This window comes from Crotalus tigris, unplaced genomic scaffold, assembly GCF_016545835.1.
Source record: "Crotalus tigris isolate CLP2741 ecotype Arizona unplaced genomic scaffold, ASM1654583v1 scf7180000020588.15403103151:6194809, whole genome shotgun sequence".
NCBI lineage: Eukaryota > Metazoa > Chordata > Lepidosauria > Squamata > Viperidae > Crotalus > Crotalus tigris.
In genome coordinates, this window is record NW_024098092.1 from 4,921,662 (window position 1) to 4,947,779 (window position 26,118).

The 26,118-nt window shown below is 47.5% G+C and overlaps 3 protein-coding genes across 6 annotated transcripts; all 3 read left to right on the forward strand.

Annotated features, from left to right (window-relative positions):
* Positions 1-4,069: 4,069 nt before the first annotated feature.
* LACTBL1 (lactamase beta like 1) lies at positions 4,070-10,907 on the forward strand. 2 transcript variants are annotated; one of them, XM_039367528.1, is made up of 7 exons: positions 4,070-4,306; positions 5,764-5,905; positions 7,169-7,278; positions 7,967-8,124; positions 8,396-8,643; positions 9,329-9,434; positions 9,875-10,907. In XM_039367528.1, exons 1-7 carry the CDS (start codon positions 4,178-4,180, stop codon positions 10,851-10,853), a joined length of 1,872 nt encoding a protein of 623 aa, XP_039223462.1. In that variant the 5' UTR covers positions 4,070-4,177; the 3' UTR covers positions 10,854-10,907. The 2 variants fall into 2 exon arrangements, with proteins under 2 accessions (XP_039223462.1, XP_039223463.1); XM_039367529.1 differs by having other exon boundaries at positions 4,188-4,316.
* A 5,014-nt stretch (positions 10,908-15,921) lies between these two features.
* GUCA2A (guanylate cyclase activator 2A) lies at positions 15,922-18,757 on the forward strand. The gene is made up of 3 exons (XM_039367538.1): positions 15,922-16,154; positions 17,545-17,728; positions 18,517-18,757. Exons 1-3 carry the CDS (start codon positions 16,083-16,085, stop codon positions 18,579-18,581), a joined length of 321 nt encoding a protein of 106 aa, XP_039223472.1. The 5' UTR covers positions 15,922-16,082; the 3' UTR covers positions 18,582-18,757.
* Positions 18,758-21,175: 2,418 nt separating this feature from the next.
* Positions 21,176-25,589, forward strand: LOC120319118 (kelch-like protein 24). 3 transcript variants are annotated; one of them, XM_039367531.1, is made up of 5 exons: positions 21,176-22,232; positions 22,325-22,397; positions 22,813-22,891; positions 22,970-23,197; positions 23,779-25,589. In XM_039367531.1, the coding sequence occupies exons 2-5, from the start codon at positions 22,331-22,333 to the stop codon at positions 25,223-25,225; spliced, it is 1,821 nt and encodes a 606-aa protein (XP_039223465.1). In that variant the 5' UTR covers positions 21,176-22,232; positions 22,325-22,330; the 3' UTR covers positions 25,226-25,589. The 3 variants fall into 3 exon arrangements, with proteins under 3 accessions (XP_039223465.1, XP_039223464.1, XP_039223466.1); XM_039367530.1 differs by having other exon boundaries at positions 21,176-21,614; XM_039367532.1 differs by lacking the exons at positions 21,176-22,232; positions 22,325-22,397 and having other exon boundaries at positions 22,843-22,891; positions 22,981-23,197.
* Positions 25,590-26,118: the final 529 nt, after the last annotated feature.

A 26,118-nucleotide genomic window follows, 5' to 3' on the forward strand; every position in this document is an offset into this window, starting at 1 on the left:
CTTCGCGGGACACATGAAACCACTTTACGGGCCGCATCCGGCCGCCGGGCCTTGGGTTTGATGTGTCTGCACTACTTGATGGTCCTTCCTAGGTAGGTAACACCTGCAAATGGGGTAATAGTAAGCAGTGTGTACTGTGCATTCTTAGGAATAAAACGTCAATGGCAGCTGATGTAATGTTAGGGGGGTTTTTTTTATCTCCAAGGCCTGTTCTCTGCACCACCTTAGAAGACAGAAGACTCAGTCGTCAGCCTGCAGCTTTGATGGAAGAAGGAGGAACGGAACGCAAGAATGAAGATGATCTCCATCGAGAATGCTACTTCACCGTCAATCACAAATGACTTTTAGAAGAATTGCTGAAACTGTAAGAGACTTTTGGTTCTAAGAGATCTGGCTGCTTCTGACATTATTTCTCAGGGTGGGAAGGTGGGAGGGAAGCGATCCAAAAGGATTCCCACCATCCAGTTTGAGATTCAGCTGGACTCGCAACTCAAACGAAAGAGGACGACCAAGGCTGGAGCCCTTTCTGCCTCTGCCAGGGGTGGGCTGGGGGGGCACACAGGCAAACAGCAAGGACAGCTTGGCTGCTGAAACACTGAGCATCTTGGGAGGGAAGTGAGGGCAAATGGCAAGGGCTGGGGGGCTGATGGGACTGCTTGCGCCTTGGGAGGGAAGGGAGGGCAAATGGCAAGGGCTGATGCGACTGCTTGCGCCTTGGGAGGGAAGGGAGGGCAAATGGCAAGGGCTGATGCGACTACTTGCGCCTTGGGAGGGAAGGGAGGGCAAATGATGGGATCAAATGGCAAGGGCTGGGGGGCTGATGGGAAGTGAGGGCAAATGGCTTGGGAGGGGAGGGTGGGCAAATGGGAAGGGCTGATGCGACTACTTGCGCCTTGGGAGGGGGACAAATGCTTGCGCCTTGGGAGGGAAGGGAGGGCAAATGGCAAGGGCTGATGCGACTGCTTGCGCCTTGGGAGGGAAGGGAGGGCAAATGGCAAGGGCTGATGCGACTACTTGCGCCTTGGGAGGGAAGGGAGGGCAAATGGCAAGGGCTGGGGGGCTGATGGGACTGCTTGCGCCTTGGGAGGGAAGGGAGGGCAAATGGGAAGGGCTGGGGGGCTGATGCGACTGCTTGCGCCTTGGGAGGGAAGGGAGGGCAAATGGCAAGGGCTGGGGGGCTGATGCGACTGCTTGCGCCTTGGGAGGGAAGGGAGGGCAAATGGCAAGGGCTGATGCGACTACTTGCGCCTTGGGAGGAAGGGAGGGCAAATGGGAAGGGCTGGGGGGCTGATGGGACTGCTTGCGCCTTGGGAGGGGAGGGAGGGCAAATGGGAAGGGCTGGGGGGCTGATGGGACTGCTTGCGCCTTGGGAGGGGAGGGTGGGCAAATGGGAAGGGCTGATGCGACTACTTGCGCCTTGGGAGGGAAGGGAGGGCAAATGGCAAGGGCTGAGGGGCTGATGGAGCTGCTTGCGCCTTGGGAGGGAAGGGAGGGCAAATGGCAAGGGCTGATGCGACTACTTGCGCCTTGGGAGGGAAGGGAGGGCAAATGGCAAGGGCTGGGGGGCTGATGGGACTGCTTGCGCCTTGGGAGGGGAGGGAGGGCAAATGGGAAGGGCTGGGGGGCTGATGGGACTGCTTGCGCCTTGGGAGGGGAGGGTGGGCAAATGGCAAGGGCTGATGCGACTACTTGCGCCTTGGGAGGGAAGGGAGGGCAAATGGCAAGGGCTGGGGGGGCTGATGGGACTGCTTGCGCCTTGGGAGGGGAGGGTGGGCAAATGGCAAGGGCTGGGTGGGCTGCTGGAATTGCTACCGTCGATGCCCCCCAGCCCTTGCCATTTGCCCTCACTTCCCTCGCAAGATGCTCAGTGTTTCAGCAGCCAAGCTGTCCTTGCTGTTTGCCTGTGTGCCCCCCCAGCCCACCCCCTGGCAGAGGCAGAAACGGCTCCGGCCTTGGTCCTCCTCTTTCGTTTGAGTTGCAAGTCCAGCTGAGTCTCAAACTGGATGGTGGGAATCCTTTTGGATCGCTTCCCTCCCACCTTCACACCCTGAGAAATAATGTCAGTAGCGGCCAGATCTCTTAGAACCAAAAGTAAATCTAGTGTTGAACTTTGTTATGAGGTTTTCCCATCTGAATAAATTAATAACTAGATTTTTTGTTAGGGTGAGGCATCAGGTCCTCGAAATAGAAAATAAATCTCTGTGGCTCTTTTTAATTCTAGACGTGGCCACTGAAACCCTGAGTAGATTCCTTGTCTGGCTTAATTCAAACATGATGTTGGTTCTTAGAACCAGAAAACATCTCAATGGCCCTTTTTAATGCTAGAGGTGCCGGTGATGGATAATAGATTTTATAGTTTTCTGCCTGGCGTAAATGGAGCCCTGGCGATGGTTCTTAGAACCAAGGAGAAAACCTCAGTGGCCCTTTTAAATGACCAGTGTGGCCAGTGCTTGGTAACATATTTCTGTTTTTCCACCTGGGAATAATTTTGTCCTTGCCTGTTGTTTAAAATGTGTAAGTTATGTTTTGACTGGTAAATAATCATGACACACAGTATGCGGCTGTCACCTCACTAATTTTGATTTCTTCTGTCAAATACATTTATCTTTTTGTTTCTGAAATATCTGTAAATGGGATTCAGACTTGATAACATTCTGTTTGACGTGTATTTTTTGTAATAAAGCTTATTTTTACTCCGGACTTGTTAAGTAGTTGTGATGTTTATGATAGACAAGATATTTTATCTTTTGCCTATTTTTATGTATCCGTTCTTAACCCCATCTCTTCACCAAGAGATACCTGTTGTGATATTCATGTATTTGAACACTGAAGTTGCGTTTTCTTCTGTGATAAATCTGTTGATGACAACTGTTGTTTCTTTTATACCTCACCTTTTTATTAAAAATGTCATTTTAAATTAGTGAATTGTTTAACCCATCATGGTATTTTATCATTGCTTTTGTAATTTTTACAATTATAAAAATGTGACTTTTTATCCTTAAAATATTGGATGATATTTTTATGTATTTTACCTGTATAATGTTTTGAATTGTACAAAGCGCTTGCAGCTGGGTTATGCTTGGAAGATGGGATGCTTGTGTTAAACAATAAAGTGTTTGAAACTACTTTCAACTATATTTGTGATCCTGCGGTGAGGAGCTTGGACCTGTTGGACACCTTGTGCTCCTGCTCTTCGCCGAAGTCGCCCGGGATCACCTTTTGTAAGGATTTACACACACACACACACACACACACACACACACACACACACACACACACACACACACACACACACACACACACACACACACACACACACACACACACACACACACACACACACACACACACACACACACACACTGTCCAGTAACTGTACCTTAGGGAAAAAATGCCATGGACTTATCTGGCCACAGGAGGGCAGCATTCCCTGTTCTGCCATCCTCCGTGTCCTATTAGAAATGAAGTTTTAGCAGCTGGAATTATCTTTTATATTCCCCAGAGCCTCTTTGGTGGCTGCTTTGAGCTTCCATCGAAGGAAGGAAGGAAGGGAGAGAATAAAAATAAGCCACTCCAGGCCTCCTTGGCCAAATATTACAGCACACGCTGGCCACAGGAGGGCAGACTTTGCTGCTTTGACTAAACTCGGTTTGATGGGGGTTTGCTTGTTAGGTATATTCCTTTATCAAAGGTGCACGCTGAGTGCCCCTAGGGAAAAAAGCACCGAGTTGTAGGAATCCTAATAAGTCCCTAGAATTCTGGATGAAGCTGAAAATGGATCACAAACCTGGTTTGTTTGTTTTTTCTGTTTTGAATGACGCATGAATTGAAGCATCGTTCTCAGCAAATAAAGCAGTAAAGAAAATGGAATGGCAATAGCAATAGAATATAGAATAGGTCCCTGTCTCTCAACCTTGGCAACTTTAAGATGTGTGAACTTCCACTACCAGAATTCCCCAGCCAGCATGAAGTATGTTACTTGTGCAAGATCCCCCCCCCTTCTTAATTTGGAGGGGGGGGGGTCCCTTTCCATTTCTTGCCTGGATGGGGGAACAGTAGTTTTATTTCCATTCTTAGGTCTTTGCAGTCTGGTCATTTAGGTCTGTGGAGACACACAACAGCTTGTGGCGGGGAGCTTAGCCACATAAATCTGGATTTTGCTCTCTCCCAGCAGTAGATGGCAAAAACTCAGAGCCGGTTGATAGAAGCAGAGAGGCAGAAGAAAAATCTGCTACTACCAAGCCCATCGCCCACCTCTCGGTCCATCGGAAGCTGGCAGGAGGAAGGCGGATTCTGGAAAGTCATGGTAAGTCATGGTAAGTCCATCTCCCACAGATGTTTGGGTAGGAGGACAAGGTCCCAGGGAGAGGAGGAGGAGAAAGGGAGAATTCAGGAATTCGGCAACAGGGTTGCTAAGGACTGATCTCTCTCTCTCTCACACACACACACACACACACACACACAGAGAGAGAGAGAGAGAGAGAATCAACCATCAGCCTTTGAGGACCATCCTGCACCCAGAAGTTCAGGACCATAGGGGGAAGTGGGTGGCTTTGCCAAAAGAGTTGAGAGGAAAGAATTTTGAATCAAGAATTAAGAAAAAGGATAGAACATAGAATAATAGAGGTCCTTTCCAGCTCTCATTCTTGTTCTGCTTGATTGATTGATTGATTGATTGAAATGGCCTAGGGTCTCCTGTTTGAGCAGGGGGTTGGACTAGAAGACCTCCGAGGTCCCTTCCAACTCTGTTATTCTGTTATTCCCTCATTCTTACTAACTTAGCTACTACAATAAAGCGTGGTGCCACTTTGAGCGGTGAGTCACAAACCTACGACATTTTTAAAAGCAATAATTCCCCCCCCCTCCTGACACGTTTTACTTCCGTTATCTATACCCTTATTGCCTTATCGTGGTGGTGATATAAATTGTATTCTCATGATGGTTGCATCACCCCAGTAACCCTTAATATTGATAAGGCAGGTGTGGCCTTATCTGAACTGAAAGGCGGAGATTTCTAGATAATCCAGACTAGGATAGGTACGTGGGAACAGTTGTGAGTTATGGGATGAAGAGATGCTGTCTAGGGCAGGGGTCCCCAACCCCCAGACCCCTCGCAGGAACCATCCCCTCTTTTCTCTTCTTGCCCCCCCACCCACCCATAGCCAATCAAAGTCAGAAAAGAAGTTTTTCGATTGGATCAAGTGTAGGTGCAATCAATCAAAATAGAGCTAGAAGGGACCCTGAAGGCCTTCTAGTCCAACCCCCTGCTCAGGCAGGAGACCCTAGACCATTCCAGACAAATGACTATCTAGTCTCTTGTTAAACATCTCCATCAATGGAGCACTTACAACTTCTGGAGTCAGCCTGGTTAATTATCCTCACTGTCAGGAAGTTTCTCCTTCGTTCCAGGTTGCTTCTCTCCTTGCTCAGTTTCCATCCGTTGCTTCTCGTCCTGCCTTCAGGCGCTTTGGACAATAGCTTGACTCCCTCTTCTTTGGGGCAGCCCCTGAGATACTGGAACATTGCTATCCTGTCACCCCTAGATCTTCTTTTCTCTGAACTAGCTATAGACTGGTATGCATCTCCTTTCCTTTCTCAGCCGGTTGACCTTGAAGCAGCATCTCAGGGAGATACAGAGAACGTTCAGTTTCCCCTAAAACCTCCAGACTCCCTCCCTAGAGTTCAGGGCAGACGGGCGCCAAGCGATGGCGAAGGGCAAGCGCGAGTTGGCAGCTCACCTTCTCTCTCCTCTGTCCCCATTAGACCGCCATTAGGCTGAGCTTCTTCCAGTTCTCCACCATGGAAGGGAAGGTGGTCCATGTGGCACTCCTGGTCTTCGTCCTGCTCTTTGTGGCCATGACTGGCTGTTTCCTGTGGCAGTACAGCCTACCCAAAGCAACGTCCAGTGAGTACAAGATCCATCACAGCTGGTGGTTTCAGGGTGGACTGAAATGGGACCACTCTCCACTTTGCTTCTCCATGTTTCGCTGCACGTTCCTTGGAAGATGGGACATGTAGTACATTCAACCCTGCAGCCGATAATGAAAAAGTTCTCAGGGTTTCGCCTAAACCTTTAATTTAATTTACTCGTCAAGGTGTCAAACGAGCAAAAGGGAAGACACAAAGCATTTATTGTCACACAGAAAAATCACAATATGATTCGGGACCCCTGCGAGTTGATTAATTGTGTTCAATGTGGCTTGATTGGCTTTAAACGCTGCAAGGTCTAATTCACTTTAATTGCTATCCTATTGATAATATCCCAGTTCGTTTTGGACCGAATCGGGTGTTCTGTTGGCCTCTTTTTAAGATATTGGACGAAAAACCCTCATTTAAATATGCATATTTAACAGGGTGGCGACAGTTGCGCGTCAGGCTAAGTCAGACGCTAATTAAATACATGAAATCCCAACTGCATAAAAATGAGGTCAGCCTAAATAAAAAGATAAACTAAATTGACTGAGAGATGAATGTTATTCCTCCATATTCATTCATATCCATCCACATTCACTTCATTCCTTCCCCCTCTCTCTTTCTCTCTCTCTCCCTTTCCCCCTCCCTCCCTCCCTCCCTTCCTCTCTCCCTCTCCCTCCCTCTCTCTTTCTCTATCCCCCGTCCCTCTCTCCTCTTTTTTCTCTCTCTCTTTTTCTCTCCCTCTCTCTCTTTCTCTTTCGCTTTCTCTTTCTCTCTCTCTCTCATTTATGAAAGGAAGTTCCCTCTAGCATGCCTGCTGATTAATTTTAATCTCAGCTGGCTTTTTATCTCCGATTACCAGATCCGGCTGCACAAAATCTGGAACAATGCTTTCTGTATTTCTTTGGCGCACGAGACAACCAGATTATGGAATCCTAGGGCTGGAAGGGACCTTGGAGGTCTTCTAGTCCAACCTCCTGCTCAAGCAGGAGACCCTAGACCATTCCAGACGGATGAAGTTCACGTGTCTTAAAGCTGAGTTGAGAAACACACTGCTTTGGCCGTTTTGTAGACGTGAACCTCCAGACCACTTAGAGTTCAGCCCAACTTGGTTCTGGTGGTCCTATTTTCATATGGCTCTCCAACCTATCTGGACTTCACGAAGCCCATCATCCTGTGAATATGGATTTCCATGAATGCTTCAACTCACATTCCTGCTTTTAGACCCTGTTCTCTGTCTTGGTTCTTCTGCTAGGCTCAGTCACCACGGACACCAAAGCAGCAGAGGTGGAGATGTGTCCCCGTTATCCAGATCCTGTCCAACTGGACCACCCCATCCCCATCCTGAAGGACGCTCTGGAAAAGGTGCGTTGCAATCAAATGGGTCCAATTATTTCCTGACAGTTAGAACAATTAATCAGTGGATCAACTTGCCTCAACAAGTTGTGGATGCTCCAACACTGGAAGTTTTTAAGAAGAGACTGGACAGCCATTTGTCTGAAATGGTATGGGGCTTCCTGCCTGAGCAGGGGGTTGGACTAGAAGACCTCCAAGGTCCCTTCCAATTCTGTTATTCTATTCTATTCTATTCTATTCTATTCTATTCTATTCTATTCTATTCTATTCTATTCTTATTTTTTAATAATAATATTTCTAGTATGTTATTCTCTGTTCCATTTTATGCCTTTAACTGCTGTAAATCAGATGAAAGAAGGAGTAAAGCCTTTGGAAAGCTCATTCAACTCTAGCTTGCTGAATAAGTCATTGTGGGTTGAGTTCCCACAGCACAGTTACATTGGCTGCCTTGACACATCACGCTAAACTGCAGCTTGTTCTTTGAATAAGCTATGGATGATTGGGTTCCCCCAACAAGTTATCCAGAAGCAATGATCTGCAAGCCACCTCAGTTGTTTACACTTCACACTAATATTATGAACAATATTAGAACAATATTATGGCTTAAGTGTGAATATTAGCCATTCATTCTAGCCACAAGCGAAATAGAAGTCTGAAAATTTTATTCCTTGCTTTCTGCTCCCCAAATTCTCTCTAGGTGGACAATCTCCTCCAGCACAAAATCCGCAATCCAGGCCTCCCAGCTTTGTCCGCCATTGTCATCTACAATGACACGGTCTTGTGGACCGGTAACTTTGGGAGACGCAACGGCTCCAGTAACCTCTCCGGTCTTCCCAATGAATATTCCATTTACAGGTGATTTGGGGTTTTCCTCAGCTGGAAGATGTGGGAGCAGGAGCCCGAGTGCGCGTTTTTGCACTGCACGGGTTGCTTCCCAGAAAATTCAGACACGCAAGCAAGCACTAACTCTTGAGGGGGACCTTAGATGTGAGAATGCCCGATTCCTTAGGGAATCAACGATTTTCTCCCGAGGAAAATCAATATTTTCTACTGCAATGAATTGCTACTCCAGTTTTGTCTACTCTGCTCTTTTACGCAATTGTGTGACTTTGTCCCTCTGTGTTAGAATTGGAAGCATCTCCAAGCTGTTCCCAACCATCATGCTGCACAAGCTTTGGGAGGACGGGAAGATAAACTCTCTCGATGACTCGTTGGAGCGCTACGCCCCCAATTTCTCCATTAAAAACCCCTTGGGGCATCTCAAGGAATCCAAGCAGACGTATTCGGGGGGCGGCCCAAGCTCTTTCGACGACAAACATCTGCCCCCCAGGCCTTCTTCGGTCACCCTGAGAAGGATGGCGAGCCAACTGTCAGGTAGGAAAAATTGGCTGAAAAAGAGGTCAAGAGTGCAGAGAAGAGCAACAGGACAGTTAGGGGACTGGAGGCTAAAACATGCAGGAACTGGGGGTGTCTAGTTCAGTGAACAGAAGGACTAGGGGAGACATGATAGAAGCCTTGCAATATTTCAGAGGCTTCTATAAGAATGAGGGGAGTCAACCTCTTCTCCAAAGCACCAGAAGGCAGGAGAAGAAGCGAGGGATGGAAACTAATCAAGGAGACAAGCAACCTGGAATGAAGGAGGAATTTCCTGACAGGGAGGACAATTAACCAGTGGAACGGCTTCCCACCAGAAGTTGTGGGTGCTCCATCACTGGAGGTTTTCAAGGAGAGATTAGACAACATTTTGTCTGAAAAGGTCTAGGGTTTCCTGCCTGAGCAGAGGGTTTTATATATATAGCCTGGGCCAGGGGTCTTCGAACTTGGCCCTTTGATGACTTGTGGGCTTCAACTCCCAGAATTCCTCAGCCAGGCACGCCTGGCTGAGGAATTCTGGGAGTTGAAGCCCACAAGTCATCAAAGGGCCAAGTTCGAAGACCCCTGGCCTAAAAGATGAGGTCGCAAGGTGACCCCGTGTTCATCCCGGAGTCGTGCGGGAGTGGGGCGGTCTATAAATTTTAATAAATTAAATTAAATTAAATCTGGTTTCCTGCTTCTTCAGGTCTGCCCAGGCGCCTGCGGTCCACCAGCCTGGTGTGGAAAGGAACCACCCAAGAAGCATTAGCTCTTCTCCGAGATGACATCTTGGTGGCTGATCCAGGAACTCGGTGAGCAGAAGACCTCGGCTGACCTTGTGCGTCTGGTTGTGCTACTCAGGGCTGAGGGTTTCAAACCTGTGCCCAATGTCCCTATATTCAGAACATAGAAGCACAGAAGGGGCCCTGGAGGTCTTCTAGTCCAACCCTCTGCTCCAGCAGGAGCCCCTTGGCCATTTCAGTCATGCTGGCTTCCATACTTAAGGCAGGACTAGAACTCACCGTCTCCTGATGATTCACCCAAAGGCGCCCAGTTGGCTTCCATGCTTGAGACAGGACTAGAACTGTCCCCTGGTGATTGGCCCAAAGGCACCCAGCTGGACTAGAACTCACCGTCTTCTGTTGATTGGCCCAAGGTTACCCAGCTGGCTGTCGTGCCTAAGGTGGAACTAGAACTCACCGTCTCCTGGTGGGTGATGGACCCAGTAATCCTCTCTGCTTTTCCTCCGCAGGTGCCATTACAGCAATCTGGCCTTCTCGCTATTGGCTCATGTTTTATCTGAGCAAGTTGCCAAGGGCGACTACCAGAACTGGGTCTCCGAGAGCATCCTTGACCCTCTGGGGATGGAGGACACGGGCTTTGATCTCACGCCCAACCTCCGTTCCAGGTTGACCGTCGGCGTCTACGGCAGTGGAGAAGTGGCTCCTCTCTACGACCTGGGCTGGTACAGACCTTCTGGGCAAATGTTCTCCACTGCTGCTGACTTGGCCAAGCTAGCCATGCTCTTCTTGGGCACCTATCACAGGCCTCTTCTAGGGCCGGAGACTCTGAAGGTGATGCTGACCCCGCTCTTGAAGTGCTCCAGGGACTACTTCGCCAACAAGACGGGCACGCCTTGGGAGATGAACGAGCAGATGGGCTACGACGTCCTCCGGAAAGACGGGGACATCGATGGCTACTCGGCCACCTTCTCCCTCATCCCCAAACTCCGCCTGAGCTTCATCCTCTTGATGGCCGGTCCTCGCCCTCAAGGAGGAGACCTCGTGACCCAGACCTACGAGTACCTGATTCCCTCCCTGGAGTCCGCTTTCCGGGAAGTCAAGAAGAAGCTCAAGCCTCCCCCGAGTCCTGCTCCCTACCTGGGCTACTACACCTTCTCCAACCTGACTTTCTACGAGATCAAGGCGGGGCCCCGAGGAGAGCTGCTTATGCAGCAGTTCGGACCTCACATCGAGAAGGTCATCCCCGAAAGCTACCGGACCATTCAGCTCCATCACCTGGAAGATCGTACCTTCCAGGTGGTCTTTGAGAAGGAATTCCCGTGTGTCCTGAAGTTAGGGCCCGCCTCGATTTCCCTTGAGGCCCAGGACGGTCAGCTTTTTAACTTCTATCCGTTTGACCCCAAGGGGCTGTCTCCTGGGTTTGACGTGCCAGGCTTGAACACCTACAACATCCTACGTCTTCAAAGGAAGCCCATCTTCTCTTCTTAAGATAAAGGAGGCTGAGAAAGGAAGAGAACCAGCCTCCCCCCCCCCCCAGAATTACCTGAGTATTTTCTCCTGAATATTTTCAAACATTTGACTGGGATGGTGTGGGGCTCCTGTCTGGGGGCAGGGGTTGGACTGGAGGACCTCTGAGGTCCCTTTCCAGCCCTATGATTCTTTGATTCAATTCAAGTTTCCCCTTTCTCACTGTTCCTGGGATCTGGACTTCCTGCATTCTTTCCCACGACAATAGATAACATCTTGGTTGCTCCTTACCGAGACTATGGAAAGAGTTACCCAAATTCTCCAAAGCCACCAGAGGGCAGGACAAGAAACAATGGATGGAAACTAATCAAGGAGAGAAGCAACCTGGAATTAAGGAGGAACTTCCTGACAGTGAGGACAATTAACCAGTGGAACAGCTTGCCACCGGAAATCGTGGGTGCTCCATCACTGGAGGTTTTAAAGAAGAGACTGGGCAGCCATTTGTCTGGAATGGTCTAGGGTCTCCTACCTTGAGCAGGGGGTTGGACTAGAAGACCTCCAAGGTCCGTTCCAGCTGTATTCTGATTCTGATTCCCTTCCATGAAAATGATGACACCCCGCTGAGAAAAGTCCTAAGCTGGGTGAATTTGGGCCAGTCACCAGGAGACTGGGAATTCTAATCCTACCTTAGGTATAAAGGCCAGTCTCTCTCCCAGCCCAACTCACCTTGCAGGGTCGTTGTTGCTGTTGTGGGAAAAATGGGAAGAGGAAGGGGTATTAAGTACCTTCTCTGCCTTGAGCTATTCATAAACATGATTGGCGGGATATAAATAAGTAAAAACAGAAACGGGTGGTCAGCATCTTGCAGCTTGACACCCCCCCCCCCCCCCGCGAAAGAGAAGTGACACAGAGAGCATCCACGAGCTGCTTGTGCTGACCTGAATTTTGATGTTTTATCTCTTGGATGAACAAATGAAAGTCGTGGCATTTGTGAGGGTGCAAAGCTCGGTAGGACTTTCAGGGCAGATTAAAAATGGAGTGATCATCTCGTCAGGGCTCAGCTCCAAATCACAGGATTACAAGAAGGGGGGGGAGCGAAAGCGGGCCCTCGGATTAAAAATTTGCACCCTGCTGGATTTAGATTTGGGGACAATAACACATTAATGGAGAGAAGGAGAAAGATAAAGAGAGAGAAGAAGAAGAGAGAGAGAGAGAGAGAGAGAGAGAGAGAGAGAAGAAGAAGGAAGAGAGAAAGGAGAGAGAGAAAGAGAGAGAGGTACTTATTATCATATGTGGTGGACATGTGTTAAAGCAAGGAGATATTAGACAAAAATTCACACTTGGTTAGAAAAAATGCTAGAGAAACACATAGATTATAAACTTGAATTTTTTTATTAGGTATAATAATAATCAGAAAAACTTGATAAGCAAAGTACATATTTGAGTTTACATATGATAACAGAATTATATTTGCACAATACTGGAAGAACGAAGAAACACCACCAGAAGAAGAAATAATTAAAAAAATATTAGACCGTGCGGAAATGGACAGACTTACTTTAAGGTTGAAAGAAAAAGAAGAAACAGAATAGTTTCAAACTTGGGACCTTTTTTATCAATGGCTAGAGAAAAGATTTAGGGATTAGGAATTTAATTTGTATTAGTGAATAAGATACACAGATAACACGCTGAGAAAGAGAGAGAGAGATGGCTTAAATTTGCAAATCTGTAGGGAGCGTATGGATACAGATTTTAATTTTCAGTCTAAAGTGAGTTTCAAAATTGAGGTGAGCAATTTGCAGCTGTTGGGCCAATGTTTCTTAGTCTTTAAGAATTTTAATCTTAAAACTTAAGAACTTTTAAGCTAGGTGGACCAACTCCCATTATTCCCTGGCCAGCATAGCATAGCATAGCTAGCCAGGAAATTCTGGGAGTTGAAGTTCATCCATCTTAAAGTTGCCTAGACTGTGTCAGGCCATAGGGAACCCTAGTAAATTAAGCATCCTACTTAATTTAAAACAGGGAGTATCATAAATAAAAAAATCCTGGGTTGGAAAAATCGAGGACAGATGTTCCCATGGCTTGATTTTTTTTAACCCTTCATGCCACAATTAATCCCCTTTGGAGAAAACCCACCCTCCACACAGGAGATTAAACGAATGAGCAATTTATCTCCTCGATCCCCAAGAAATCCATTTAGATCCCAGGCTCTGAATCTGCCAGCTGTTTTAATTTGCAAAGTCCAAATTGATGGGGAGATTGCACAGAAATTGGATAGACCATAAAAGGGAGAAGCTATGGTGATTCAAGCATCCATCGGCTTAGACTTTGACCCACTTCATTTCACAGGTGCCAGGCTGAAATTGCTCTACATTCAACCAGCTGTTTGCCGTGAAATTATTCCTGCGTAGGAGACCGCAATAAATCCTGGATACGGGTGTGGCTTTGAATTGACCAAGATTCTCAACGGTTAATCATGAACAGGAAAGCTTATTTGATGGTGACATCAAAGCGTATGCCCCAAAAAAGGAAAGGAAGGAGGGAGGGAGGGAGGGAGGGAGGGAGGGAGGGAAGGAAGGAAGGAAGGAAGGAAGGAAGGAAGGAAGGAAGGAAGGAAGGAAACTGTGACTATTATTGCACATATTTATGTCCTATCTTGTCTAACAACTCAGATATCCATCAGTGAATTTTAATATCTCCTAACAATTCTGAAGTAGACCAGACTGAGAAAACATAGCCCAAAGTCAGGAGGGCAGGAGGAGGAGGAGGAGGAGGAGGAGGAGGAGGAGGAGGAGGAGGAGGAGAAGAAGAAGAAGAAGAAGAAGAAGAAGAAGAAGAAGAAGAAGAAGAAGAAGAAGAAGAAGAAGAAGAAGAAGAAGAAGAAGAAGAAGAAGAAGAAGAAGAAGAAGAAGAAGAAGAATAAGAAGAAGAAGAAGAATAAGAAGAAGAAGAAGAAGAAGAAGAAGAAGAAGAAGAAGAAGAAGAAGAAGAAGAAGAAGAAGAAGAAGAAGAAGAAGAAGAAGAAGAAGAAGAAGAAGAAGAAGAAGAAGAAGAAGAAGAAGAAGAAGAAGAATGAGGCATTTCTGGGAAATGAAATTGGCTCGCAACCTTTTGGTCTTTGAGAACAATTGTAGGCATCCATCACACCAAGTTTTATCTTCAGAAAATATGATCTGGTGATCCCTGTTACTGAAAGTTCAATATTTGCGTCTCAGAGGTTCATTTCCTCTTTTTGGCACACACACAGACACACACACACACAAACAGAGAGAGAAAGATGCGTCACTCGGACTGGGAGTCTGGTTGAAAAACATGAAACAATAAAGATTTAGACACAATTTACAACCAGCCCAAAGTGACAGGCAGACCTTTCAACGGGCGGGATTCGAGTCAAAACTGAGTTTCCCGCAATCTCGATTTTATTTTTCTGGCGAGATACATGATCAAGATCCAAAAGTTTCAAATTGTTCATTTTTTTAATTGTTTCCTTGGCCAAAGTGCTGTTCTGGCCGATTCTAAAACTATTATCATTTCTGGAAAGCATTAGAGCATTCAAACCTTTGCTTGAAAGGGTGTTATGTACTTTATTGTGTAGCAATAAAAAAAACACCAGGATTGGTGATTTATGATTTGGATGATTGGATAGTCCAGATCATACAAAGAAGAGCATAGATGTAATTTTACAGTGAGAGGTTAAAATAAGTATGAACTTATAACTGCTTTGAAGGATATCAGAATTCTTCAATTCTTCACATCTATTTTTTTTGCAAATAATTTTATTGGTAAATACAAAATAACACAAAGGGGAAAAAATGGGGGAGGGTAAAAAAAAGAGGAACTTGTAAAAGGTGGTAGGGGAAAAAAATCCTGAAATAAATATATATAAAAAGAGTAACTTTTTTCCAGTACAGATACAAAACATAGCAATATTCTGTTCTAAATTATGTAAATATATTAAAAAATATGCAGAGAGAGAGAGAGGAAGATAGAGAATGAGAGAGAGTTAAAGTTAGATAGATGGAGAGAGAGAAAGAGACAGAGAAAGAGAGAAAAATATAGAGTTAAAGATAGAGAGATAGAGAGAACAAGATAAAGAGATAAAAAGAAAGAGTTAAAGATAGAGAAAGGGAGAGATAGACAGAAGGATAGAAATAGAGAGAGAGAAAAAATAATATTTTTTCCAGTGAAATTTCTTGACCTTTGTATAAAGTAATATAATACTTTTCTCATATTCACATGATCTGTTGTTCCAGTATTCTCTTCTTGTAAGTTTATTATTCTTTTCTTTTCTTTTTCTTTCCGCAACTCGGATGACCATACAATTTCCCTGGTTTATTTGCAGATTCAACATTTCTTTCTTTGGCATAATTCGTCTTTATTTTCCAGGAATCACGGCCTAAGCAAATATTGGGCTGGCGTTTCCATGTTTGGCCCCGAAGTTAATCCACTTTTTTTTTATCAGTTTATGTTTATAAGAGTTTATACGAGCGAATTGCTTGATGTTTCCAAAACAAGAAAGCAAGAGTTGTGCTGAACGATTCAGTTCAACACAATTTCCGACACGCTGGTTCATCCCCACACCCAAAAACGACAGTTCAGGGACAGCTTTTAGGAGCCCAATAAAAATGGGTGGATGTTGTCCTGGATTGGATATTGAGTTTTAACAGTTGGCCAGAAAGGTTATGGCTGAATATAAAGTAAGTCTCTTCTCCAGACTTTGCACCCTTGCGAAGGAGAGAAAGAGAAAGAAGGAGAAGGAGGGAGGGAGGAGGAGGGAAAGGAAAGCAAAGAAGGAGAAAGAAGGAACAGAAGTGATGGAAAAGGAGAAGAAAGAATGAAAGAAGGAAAGAGGAAAAGGAGGGGAAAAAAAGGAGAGGTTTAATTCAACAGGTGTGGCTCATAGCCAGCAGGATCTGTTTTTGGTGTGGGGGGGGGACAGCTTCCTACCCTCCGCCATGGTCCCATCCCAGCCATCCCCCCCCCCAACCCATCAACCGCAAGTTCAGTTGTGAAGGACGGTCATAAAACGCCAAGGATGATGTCAACACCCCACAACGCCACACCCCAACCTTGGATTGTTTACCCTCCGACTTCTCTCTTTTACAGCCCCCGTCCTAACCCGTGCCATGAGATCCTGGTTACTCAGTAACCAGAGTTTCGCCTTTAAAAAGGCCCTTTTCTTGACCGTCTAAGTCAAAGGTCTGCTTCGTCTCTGCCATCCCAGAAAGAGCCCCAATCGTGGTTCCAGCCATGAAAGCCGGCCCGATGCTAATCCTTGGTTTGTGCCTTCTCCCAGCCCTGGCCGAAGGCATCACCGTCCAGGTAATATTTTAAGGCGGTTTGGTTGAGGATCGGTTTAATAATGACAATGATAATAATACTATAGTGGGAAGGGGCCTTGGAGGTCATCTAGTCCAACCCCCTGCTCAGGCAGGAAGCCTTATCCCCTTTCGGACAAATGGCTGTCCAGTCTCCTCTTAAAAAAACTTCCTTGGATTCTGGTTTAGAACTTGGAATAACTTTACTAAACGTACGCTAATCGGCACAGATTAAAATGAAACGGAATAGTGGGAAGCTGGGACCCGTTAATTGTGGAGTGGGGGGACCCACAGTTCGGCCTCCAGGCTCTCCCTAGAGAACTTCAGCCTAACCTCATGAAGAACGGTGGCAGGAATTGGGTTTGGCTAGTTTAATGAAGAGAAGGACCGGGGGGGGGGATATGATAGCACCTTCCAGTATTTGAGGGACTGCCAAAAAGAAGAAGAGGGGGTCAACCTATCCTGCAAAGCACTTGAGGGCAGGACAAGAAGCAACGGGTGGAAACTCATCCAGGAGAGAAGCAACCTGGAACTAAGGAGGATCTACCTGACAGTGAGCAGGGGGTTGCACTAGAAGACCTCTGAGGTCATTTTCAATTCTGTTACTCTGTAATTCTAATTTCAAATCAATTAACGGCTCATCTCCAGAAATTGTGGGTGCTTTATCTCTGGAAGTTTTCAAGAAGAGATTGGACAACCGTTTGGTCTGGAATAGTCTAGGCTCTCCGGCTTGAGCAGGGGGCTGGACTAGAAGACCTCCAAAGTCCCTCCCAGTTCTATTCTGGTTGATTGATTGAAATGGTCTAGGGTCTCCTGCCTTGAGCAGGGGGCTGGACTAGAAGACCTCCGAGGTCCCTCCCAGCTCTGTTATTCTGTCATTCTAATCCCCAGTCAACTAACCAGTGGAGCAGTTTGCCTTCAGAAGTCATGGGCGCTCCATCTCTGGAGGTTTCCAAGAAGAAACTGGGCCTCGATTTACAACGGTTCATTTAGTGACCATTCAAAATTACAACGGCACTGGGGAAAAAAGGGACCGACAGCCGTTTTTCACGCTTAATGACCATCGCAGCATCCCTGTGGTCACGTGATCAGAATTCAGACACCTGGCCCCTGACTCACATTTATGATGGTCGCAATGATCCCCGGGGTCATGTCATCCCCTTTTTTGCAACCTGCTGACAAGTGAAGTCCGTGGGGATTCACTTAACGACCGTGTTCCTAGCTTAACAACCGCCACGATTCATTTAACAACTGAGGTGGTTAAAACGGGGCAAAATTCACGTGAGAACTGTCTCACTTAGCTGCAGAAATCTGGGGGTTTTTTTGTGGCCGTAATTCGAGGACTGCCTTATAAAGCAAAGCATATGTGATTTTTCTCTTCCTATCCTGGACAGGTTGACGACTTGAGCTTCTCCTGGGAGTCGGTCAAAGCCCTGAAGAAGATCTTGGTTCCTGCACCCCAAAACCCACGCTTCCGGAGCCGAGAACCGGCGCCCGTGTGCTTGCACCCCCAACTCCCGCGCGAATTCCTGCCTCTTTGCGCTAAGCCGAAGGCCGCCAGCGTGTTCAGGGCCCTTGGTAAGTCAAAATGGTCCTTAAATGGACCGAGTTTTAGTCTGAAAGGGGCTGGATTTGAATGCCTTTCAGAGTCTCTTTTTAAGCTCCTTCTATTAGATTAAAAAACAATTTACTTTTTGTGGGACCCCTGGCGCTCTCTCTCTCCCTCTCTCCCTCTCTCTCTCTCTCTCTCTCTCTCTCTCTCTCTCTTCCTCCTCCTCCTCCTCTCTGCAAACCCCCCTCCCTTCTAGCACTGATGAGGTTCCCTAGTTGGGTCATGAAACGTCTGCAAGAAAAGGACCCACCTCAGGGAACACCCAGGACCCCATAGTCCTTCTCCTCCTCTCTTCCTTCCTTCCTTCCTTCCTTCCTTCCTTCCTTCCTTCCTTCCTTCCTTCCTTCCTTCCTTCCTTCCTTCCTTCCTTCCTTCCTTCCTCTTCTCCTCCTCTTTCTTTCCTCTTCCTCCTCCTCCCCCTCCTCTCCACAAACCCCACTCCCTTCTAGCCCTGATGATGTTGCCTAGTTGGGTCACAAAACATCTGCAAGAACCCCCCCCCCCAAAAAGAGAGCACCCGGGACCCCACAGCCCAACCCTCTATCAAAACTTCCGCTCTAATGACTTACAACTGCTTAGTACTCCTCGCAGGCGGCTGACAGTTTGGGGAGCCGGGAAGAGGGAATCCCGTAGCACGTAGCAGACCGTTTGGCCGACTCCTAGCCGACCAGGTTCGAAGTAGCACAGGTGAAGGTTGTTCAGGCTGGGCGGCCCTGATCCTTATTCCACTATCTCTTGTCTTCCTCGGCTTCAGAGCGCATCGCCAGCGATCCGGAGACCTGCGAAATCTGCTTTAACGTCGCCTGCTCCGGATGCTAAGGGAGAAGCGTCCGTGCTTCTGGGCCCTCCTGTTGTGACTGTCTGCAACCTCCTGCTAGAAGTCGCCTCCGTCGCATTGCGTGTCACCTCTGTGGACTGCGGGACTGGTATCGAGAGAGGAGAAGCCACGCAAGGCCAGCCCTGATGATGTTGCCTAGTTGGGTCATGAAACGTCTGCAAGAAAAGCACCCACCTCAGAGAACACCAAGGACCCCACAGTCGTCGTCGTTCTCCTCTTCCTCCTCCTCCTCCTCCTCCTCTCTGCAAACCCCCTCCCTTCTAGCTTGATGATGTTGCCTAGATGGGTCATGAAACGTTTGCAAGAAAGCAACCAAGCTCAGAGGGCACCAAGGATGCCACAGCTCTCCTCCTCCTCCTCCTCCTCCTCCTCCTCCTCCTCCTCCTCCTCCTCCTCCTCCTCCCTGCAAACGCCCCTCCCTTCTAGCTTGATGATGTTGCCTAGATGGGTCATGAAACGTTTGCAAGAAAGCAACCAAGCTCAGAGGGCACCAAGGATGCCACAGCTCTCCTCCTCCTCCTCCTCCTCCTCCTCCTCCTCCTCCTCCTCCTCCTCCTCCTCCCCCTTTCTCAGTAGCTGGCTTCACACATTACCCTAAGCCATTCTTTCCTTAACCATGGTTGGTTGGACAATCCACCCTCGGCTGGGTTCCGTCGCGTACTCGGCTTACTTTGGGCTGTGAAACTTAGTTTTAAAAGAACTAAGCCCAACGTAAGCCAGAAACGGTACTTTTTTGGCTCAACAGGTAGGGAGATACGTTTGGTTTTTAACTCTTTGCCGCAAAAGCTTACAAGTTTGTGCTCTTGGCACGTTTCTGCCACGATCCTCCATGTTCACTCCACTCTCTGCCCACGGAGTCTCCCCGGGCTGTTTCAGGATTTTCTCCTCTGCTCCATCCCGTCCTTCAAATAGATTTATTTTTGTACTTCTGCAGCACTTAAGCCTCTGCTTGCTCCACTATTTGGTGGGTGGAAGCCCCTAAAACGGGCCACCCCAAAAATGAAGCTGCCCTGATGGGAAACAGCTAATAAAATGCTTTTATGGGTCAAATCCTCTCTGAAACGGTTTACTTATTCCACTGTCTCAGGGGTTGCCACAAAGAAGAGGGGGTCCAGCTATTCTCCAAAGCCCCTGAAGGCTGGACAAGAAGCAACAGATGGAAATTAAATCAAGGAGAGAAGCAACCTGGAACTAAGGAGAAACTTAGGAACAATTAGTCAGTGGAACAACTTGCCACCAGGAGTTGTGGGTGCTCCATCCCTGGAGGTTTTCAAGAAGAGATTTGTTTGAAATGGTGCAGGGAGTTGGACTAGAAGACCTCCAAGGTCCCTTCCAGCTCTGATTGATTGATTGAAATGGTCTAGGGTCTCCTGCTTGAGCAGGGGGTTGGACTAGAAGACCTCCAAGGTCCCTCTCAGCTCTATTAGCCTTTTATTCTGTTCGGCCACATTCTGCCACTGGCTCCTTTGCTTCGATCCTTAGATATTTTCCCCCTGGTGTCTCATAAACAGCTACCACCAATGCAAGTCTCGCCCTGCCCTATTTCCAAGCAGCCAACAATCCCGGTTTCAGCAGGGGCATCCCAAGGCCAGACACTTAGCCAACATCGGAAGGCGGTCTGGGCTGTCTCTTAAAACCGGGTGCTTGAAAATACCGGCTTGTGAAATTTGGAACTCTTTGCAAAGATCGTAATGTTCCTAATGTTCTGTGTTGCTCGCCTGCCCTCTGTTGCACCTCCACGGAAATGTCTGGAGGGATTTTAAATCACGGTCAGTTTTCAGGGTCAATGGAGAAAGAGAAGATAAATAAAAATAAAAATAAAATAAGGAGTCTGGGAGCTGAGATTTTGTCTTTTAAAAAGATTTGCGAGTTGGAAAAAAAAACGCTCTCAGATTCCTTCCGGTGAAAAGCTATTTTTTAGAGACTTTTTTTTAAAACCCCAAATAGAGTCAAATCAGATTAACAACAGCATTAATTCATTTACGCCAGTCCTCGATTTACACTACAAGCAGCGGCATGACAAAGTAGCAACAATGGTGCATTGGAAGATCTGCAAAAAATATCATTTGCCTGTAAGCAAAAACTGGTGGGATCATAAAATAGAGAAAGTCATAGAAAATGATAAAATTCAACTGCTCTGGGACTTCAGAATTCAAACAGACAAGCACCTGCAACATAACACCCCAGACTTAACAATTGTCGATAAGAAAGACAAAAAAGTCTGGATAGTGGACGTGGCAGTGCCTGGAGACAGCAGAATAGAAGAGAAAGAACTGGAGAAGATAACAAAATACAAAGACCTACAAATAGAAATAGAAAGACTGTGGCAAAAGCAAGCAAGGGTAGTACCAATAGTAATAGGCTCCTTGGGTGCAATCCCAAAACAACTGGAGCACCACTTGAACACCATTGGCATTGACAAATTCGCTATTAGTCAATTGCAAAAGGCGGCCTTACTAGGAACTGCTTCCATCCTGCGACGATATCTGTAATACCATCAAACATCCACATCTGCCTATCCCAGGTCCTGGGTAAGGACTCGATAGGTAGACAAAATGCCAAATCCAGTCTGAACATCTGGCTGACTGTGCGATGATCCATAATAATAATAATACAGTTGGAAGGGACCTGGGAGGTCATCTAGTCCAACCCCCTGCTCAGGCAGGAAACCCTAAACCATTTCAGACAAAATCTGAGCCTGAAGAATTTCAGATTCCACTCCAGCCTATCCATTGCCCTTTGTCTGCACACAGCTCAGTGTGCAGATGTGACATCACAATGGCTGGGTGTCCAGAGAGGCTGGGCGCTGGGTCTTCCTGGGGGCAGAGCTTCTCAGCCTCCAGGCATGGCAGGGGGGCACCAGAAGACTCTGGAGGAGCAGCCTCAGGGAGCGGAGGGGCAGGAGGCAACTCTGGCATCGCGCTGGCCCAGGCTGATGGGTCCAGGCTAGAGTGACATTTCCCCCCCCCCCTTGACGTTTTTTATAGCTCCAGGCTCATTGCTGCACTTCAGAGGTAAGAAAACCCGCACCCAGAGTCTTTAGCATCAGAAGGGCTGTCATCTCCCTGTCCGTTTCCAACCTACAAACCCAAAATTCCCAGCCAGCATGCCAAGTTCAGGATGCAAAATAAATAAATAAACAAACAAATAAATATTTATTACCTGTAGTGCTTTCTCTCCACGAAGCCCGAGCAGGGAATAAGAAAATCATAAACAGCATTTGGAATCAAACCAGCGCAATAAGCCCTAAATAAATGAATAGCCAACTTAAAGCAGAGAGACAGGGAAAGAAGGAATAGGGATGAGCACTCAGTCAATCATGGTCACTTCTGAAAAAACTAAGTTTAGTTACAGTTAATAAGGAGATAATAAAACAGCATTTGGAATCAAATTTGCACAAGAAACCCTCCGTTCGAATAAATAAATTAGCTTAGTCCATAGCCAACTGAAAGCAGAGAGACACGCAAAGAAGGAATATGACTGAGTACCCAGGCAATCATGGCTAATTGAAAAGCTAAGTTTAGTTATAGATAGTCCTTGAGTTATGACTACAGGAAAATGGTCAGCAAGGAAGACCTACGAGGCAGGACCTCCACCGTCCACTACACACCATCCTGGAGAAGTATTAAAAGGTGAAAGGCCATTCAGCTACAATTGATGCAACTGTCAGCCTTTCATCCCATCGTAGGCTGGCTACAACCTTCCTCCGTTCTTTGTTTTATAGCTCACGATGAGTACTAGTCAGAAAAGAGGACAGGTCACCAAGCTTAAACCAAGACCTCTTGGCCTGAAAGAAGGTAAGCTTCAAAGGACCTCTTATTGAAGGAGTCCCAACTTTGAAGGGTTCACACAACCCTAGAAATGGTGTAGGGTCTCCTGCCTGGGCACAGGGGTTGGACTAGATGACCTACAAGGTCCCTTCCAACCCTGTCATTCTAGTCTAGTCTAGTCTAGTCTATATTCTACTCTATTCTGCATTCTATTCTATTCTTTCTACTCTATTTTCTTCTATTCTATTCTATTCTATTCTATTATTCTATTCTGTTCTGTTCTGTTCTATCCTATTCCATATTTTCTATTCTGTTCTGCTCTGTTCTGTTCTGTTCCATTCCATTCCATTCCATTCCATTCTATTCTATTCTATTCTATTCTATTCTATTCTATTCTATTCTATTCTTGTGAACTGAGCATGTGTCCTCTTCCCGAAACCAGGATTGACCGAGATGTACCAGGGGGAGCTGCTTTGTGACATCACTCTCGTGGCTGAAGGACAGAAGTTTCCTTGCCACAGGTAAGAGCCCCCCAGGGTGTCCCTTTGCAGACCAGCCCTGCTCTCAGCTTTATCCCCAACGGGTCCCTCTCATTGCAGGGCCTTGCTAGCAGCCGTGAGTCCTTATTTCCGGGACGTCTTCATCAAAGGTGGGAAAGAGCTGGAAGGGACGGAGGTCCAGCTGCAGGGCGTGTCCCCGTCCATCATGCAGAACATCCTGAAATACATCTACACGGAGGAACTCGCACTCACACCCGAGCTGGCGCCCTTACTCTTCACGGGAGCCAGCCAGCTGCAGATCACCCCCTTGCAGACCGTCTGCTGTGGGTAGGTTTCCAGAGGTTGAATGACAATTTTGCAAAGGGCTTCTTTGATCTCTAATAGAGTTTGATCTCCTCCCTAAGATTTCTCAGTGGTCTCCCGTCCAGGCCACCACCAGGCATGCTCAAATGGGAGAGCCTCGGAGGTGAAAGCAAGACAGAACAGGCAAGACCCAAAATAAGGTTTTTCTTTTTCTTCTGTGCTTAGGAAACTACGGTAGCTAAATCGGTTAACAGTCGAAATAATTGATTTTTAAAAGTTGGTTTAAGAAAAAATCTAAAAGAGCTTTTTTTAGGGGATAAAAGGAACCAGGCTAGAAACCAGGAGCACCAAGGATCTCCCAGTCCTCCCTCCCACTCCCTCCTCCTCCTCCACCAAACCTACTGCCTTCTAGCTTGGAGGACGTAACCTAGCTCGGTTATGAGACGTCTACAAGAAAACAACTCAGCACCAAAGATCCCCCAGTTCAACCCTTCTCTCCTGTTGCTCTCCTCGTTCTTCAAAAAAAAAAAAAACCCAACCTGCCCTTTTAGCTTCTCTTTGAAGACCAAGCTGGTCTCTCCTTCTCCATCTCCTTCTCCTCCTAGGTTCCTGGCGACCCATATTTCCATCCAGAACTGCTTTGAGATGTATTCCCTAGCTCGACAGCATCACAGCCAGCCACTCCTTCACGCCGTTCTCCAGCTCCTGATCAATAACTTTGACCGGGCCTTTGAAGAGGACAATTTCTTCCAACTGGACTCCGCTGATCTGGCCACTGTCATCTCCTCCGATGACCTTGAAGTCGCTTCCGAGCTCAGAGTCTACCAGGTCGTGCGGCGGTGGGTGCAGAGCGAACCCAGGAAGCGCAGCTCCTTCCTCGGAGAGCTCTTGTGCCATGTGCGCTTCCCCCTCTTCGGCCCCGAGGAGCAGGATGTACTCCAGGCAGATCTGGAGAGATGGGGTGACCTCGATCTAGAACAGAAAGTCATGGACGGCCCGGAACGGTTGCAACAAAGCCGTGCACTGCGGCAAGGCATGTACAAGCCACACATTCTGTGCATCGACACCCAGATATGTGAGTATCAACCGCTGGAGAGCGAAGAGACCCACATGAACTGCTACGAGCCGCAGGCCGAAACCTGGGAGAAACTTCCCGGCTTGAAGGCCTTGACCCACTCTTGTTGTACCTCCAACGGAGACAGGGTCTACCTCTCAGGAGGGGTCCACAAGAACGTGTACTCCACTGCCGTGTTCGAATTCAACGCCTTCACCAACCATTGGCTGCAGCTCCCATCCATGGTGGTGCCCCGGGTGGCCCATGGCTTCGTGTTTGACTGCCAAAAACTCTATGCCATGGGTGGCTGGTGCAGATTCCAGAGTTTCTTAAGCCTGGCCGAGAGCCTTGACCTCGCCACGGGGACGTGGACCCCAATGGCCAAGCTGCCCTTTGCCCTGAGCCACCCGGCCTCTGGCGTGTTACGACAGAAGGTGTATCTCCTCGGGGGCGCCACGGGGATCTCAAACCACTGGCTGTTCCATAAAGGAGTCTTGATCTATGAGATGGCTTCCAACACGTGGACACAGGTCCCTCTGGCCACGGGCTTCTTCGCTGCGGGAGCCGTGGCTGCTGAGAACGGCCTCTACGTCTTCGGAGGATACACCGAGAAGAAGTTCGAGGACTGGGAAGAGAGGGCACTGGTGCCCGAGAATCGTCACGGCACCCGTAAGTGCTTCTTCGTCAACGAGGCAGGCAAGGTGAATTTCAACGTGGCCATCCCCAAGCTGCGGCGAGCACTGGCCAACGCAGGGGTGGTGCGCTGCGGGAAGCGAATCTACGTGTTGGGTGGAGAAGATCTGACCCAGCGGTACAAAGCGATCTACTCCTGGCAACCAGGTGAATCCCGCTGGCACCGGGCTGGTGCCGAAATCCCCGTGCTGCGGGAAGGCATCAGCAGATTTGGTTGTGCGACGTTGTTGAGACCCAAGCCTCATATTCTCCAGCTCTTCCAAGTGACCTCTGTGGTTGTCACGTCGGCCGTCCCGAAATCATAGTTCCCACCACCCTCTTCGGCTTCACGTGTGAACATCAAGTGGGAATTGTCAATAAATTCTACTGTAATGACGTACAATCACGGCTGGCTTCTATGGGCTTTGGCCTGCTAGCCTATCAAGGTTACTCAAAGGCTACAAAGACTGAGGACCTCAGAACGCTCAAGGTTTCCCATGGAGCGACATTCCGATGTCTCCAACGCACCAAATCCTAGCAGGTGTGACAACATCCCATTTGGAAGCTGTTGGTGTCTTCACCTGACCTCAAGTTACCATCGGCTAGAATTTCATGGAGTTTGGTGACTCTAATATTCAAGTTCCTGTTTTCTCGTTCTTTTCTTTTCAATAAATTCAAGGGCCAATGGAAGGCACAGTCTGGGGGGGGGGTCTCTCCTGTGGGATTGGGTGAAAACATTTTAAACATTGCAAAAGTAATATAATTTGCCCAGATACCCAGGCCCCTCCCTCACAAATGAAAGGCAGACACGCACGAGTGTAGGCAAGGGAGTACTTTTTCTTTCTAGACTCTGTGGAACAAGGGGGTCCCCACAGTTGGGGGCCCCAGTGTGTGTGTGTGTGTGTGTGTGAGAGAGAGAGAGAGAGAGAGAGAGAGAGAGAGAAGTAGAGAGAAGTAGAATGAGAGAAAGAGAGAGGGAGAAAGAAAGAGTAAGAGAATGTGAAAAAGACCAAAAGAAAAAGAGAGGAGAGGAGTAAGAGAAAGAATGAGAGAGTGAGAAAGAAAGAAAGAAAGAAAGAAAGAAAGAAAGAAAGAAAGAGTAACTGAGAAAGAATGAGACAAAGAGATGGGATAAGAAAGAAAGAGAGAGAGAGAGAGAGAGAAAGGAGAGAAGGAGTAAGAGAGAGAGAGAGAGACAGAAATAAAGACAGAATGAGAG

What these genes read in the sequence shown, in the direction of transcription:
- LACTBL1 (XM_039367528.1), top strand. Translation starts at nt 4,178, where the DNA reads ATGGCAAAAACTCAGAGCCGGTTGATAGAAGCAGAGAGGCAGAAGAAA. An exon ending in GCGGATTCTGGAAAGTCATG is followed by an intron (nt 4,307 to 5,763) that starts GTAAGTCATGGT and finishes TGTCCCCATTAG; the next exon opens with ACCGCCATTAGGCTGAGCTT. An exon ending in GATGGCGAGCCAACTGTCAG is followed by an intron (nt 8,644 to 9,328) that starts GTAGGAAAAATT and finishes CTGCTTCTTCAG; the next exon opens with GTCTGCCCAGGCGCCTGCGG.
- GUCA2A (XM_039367538.1), top strand. Translation starts at nt 16,083, where the DNA reads ATGAAAGCCGGCCCGATGCTAATCCTTGGTTTGTGCCTTCTCCCAGCC. An exon ending in CCGAAGGCATCACCGTCCAG is followed by an intron (nt 16,155 to 17,544) that starts GTAATATTTTAA and finishes TATCCTGGACAG; the next exon opens with GTTGACGACTTGAGCTTCTC. An exon ending in CAGCGTGTTCAGGGCCCTTG is followed by an intron (nt 17,729 to 18,516) that starts GTAAGTCAAAAT and finishes CCTCGGCTTCAG; the next exon opens with AGCGCATCGCCAGCGATCCG.
- LOC120319118 (XM_039367531.1), top strand. Translation starts at nt 22,331, where the DNA reads ATGAGTACTAGTCAGAAAAGAGGACAGGTCACCAAGCTTAAACCAAGA. An exon ending in ACCTCTTGGCCTGAAAGAAG is followed by an intron (nt 22,398 to 22,812) that starts GTAAGCTTCAAA and finishes TCCCGAAACCAG; the next exon opens with GATTGACCGAGATGTACCAG. An exon ending in TTGCAGACCGTCTGCTGTGG is followed by an intron (nt 23,198 to 23,778) that starts GTAGGTTTCCAG and finishes TTCTCCTCCTAG; the next exon opens with GTTCCTGGCGACCCATATTT.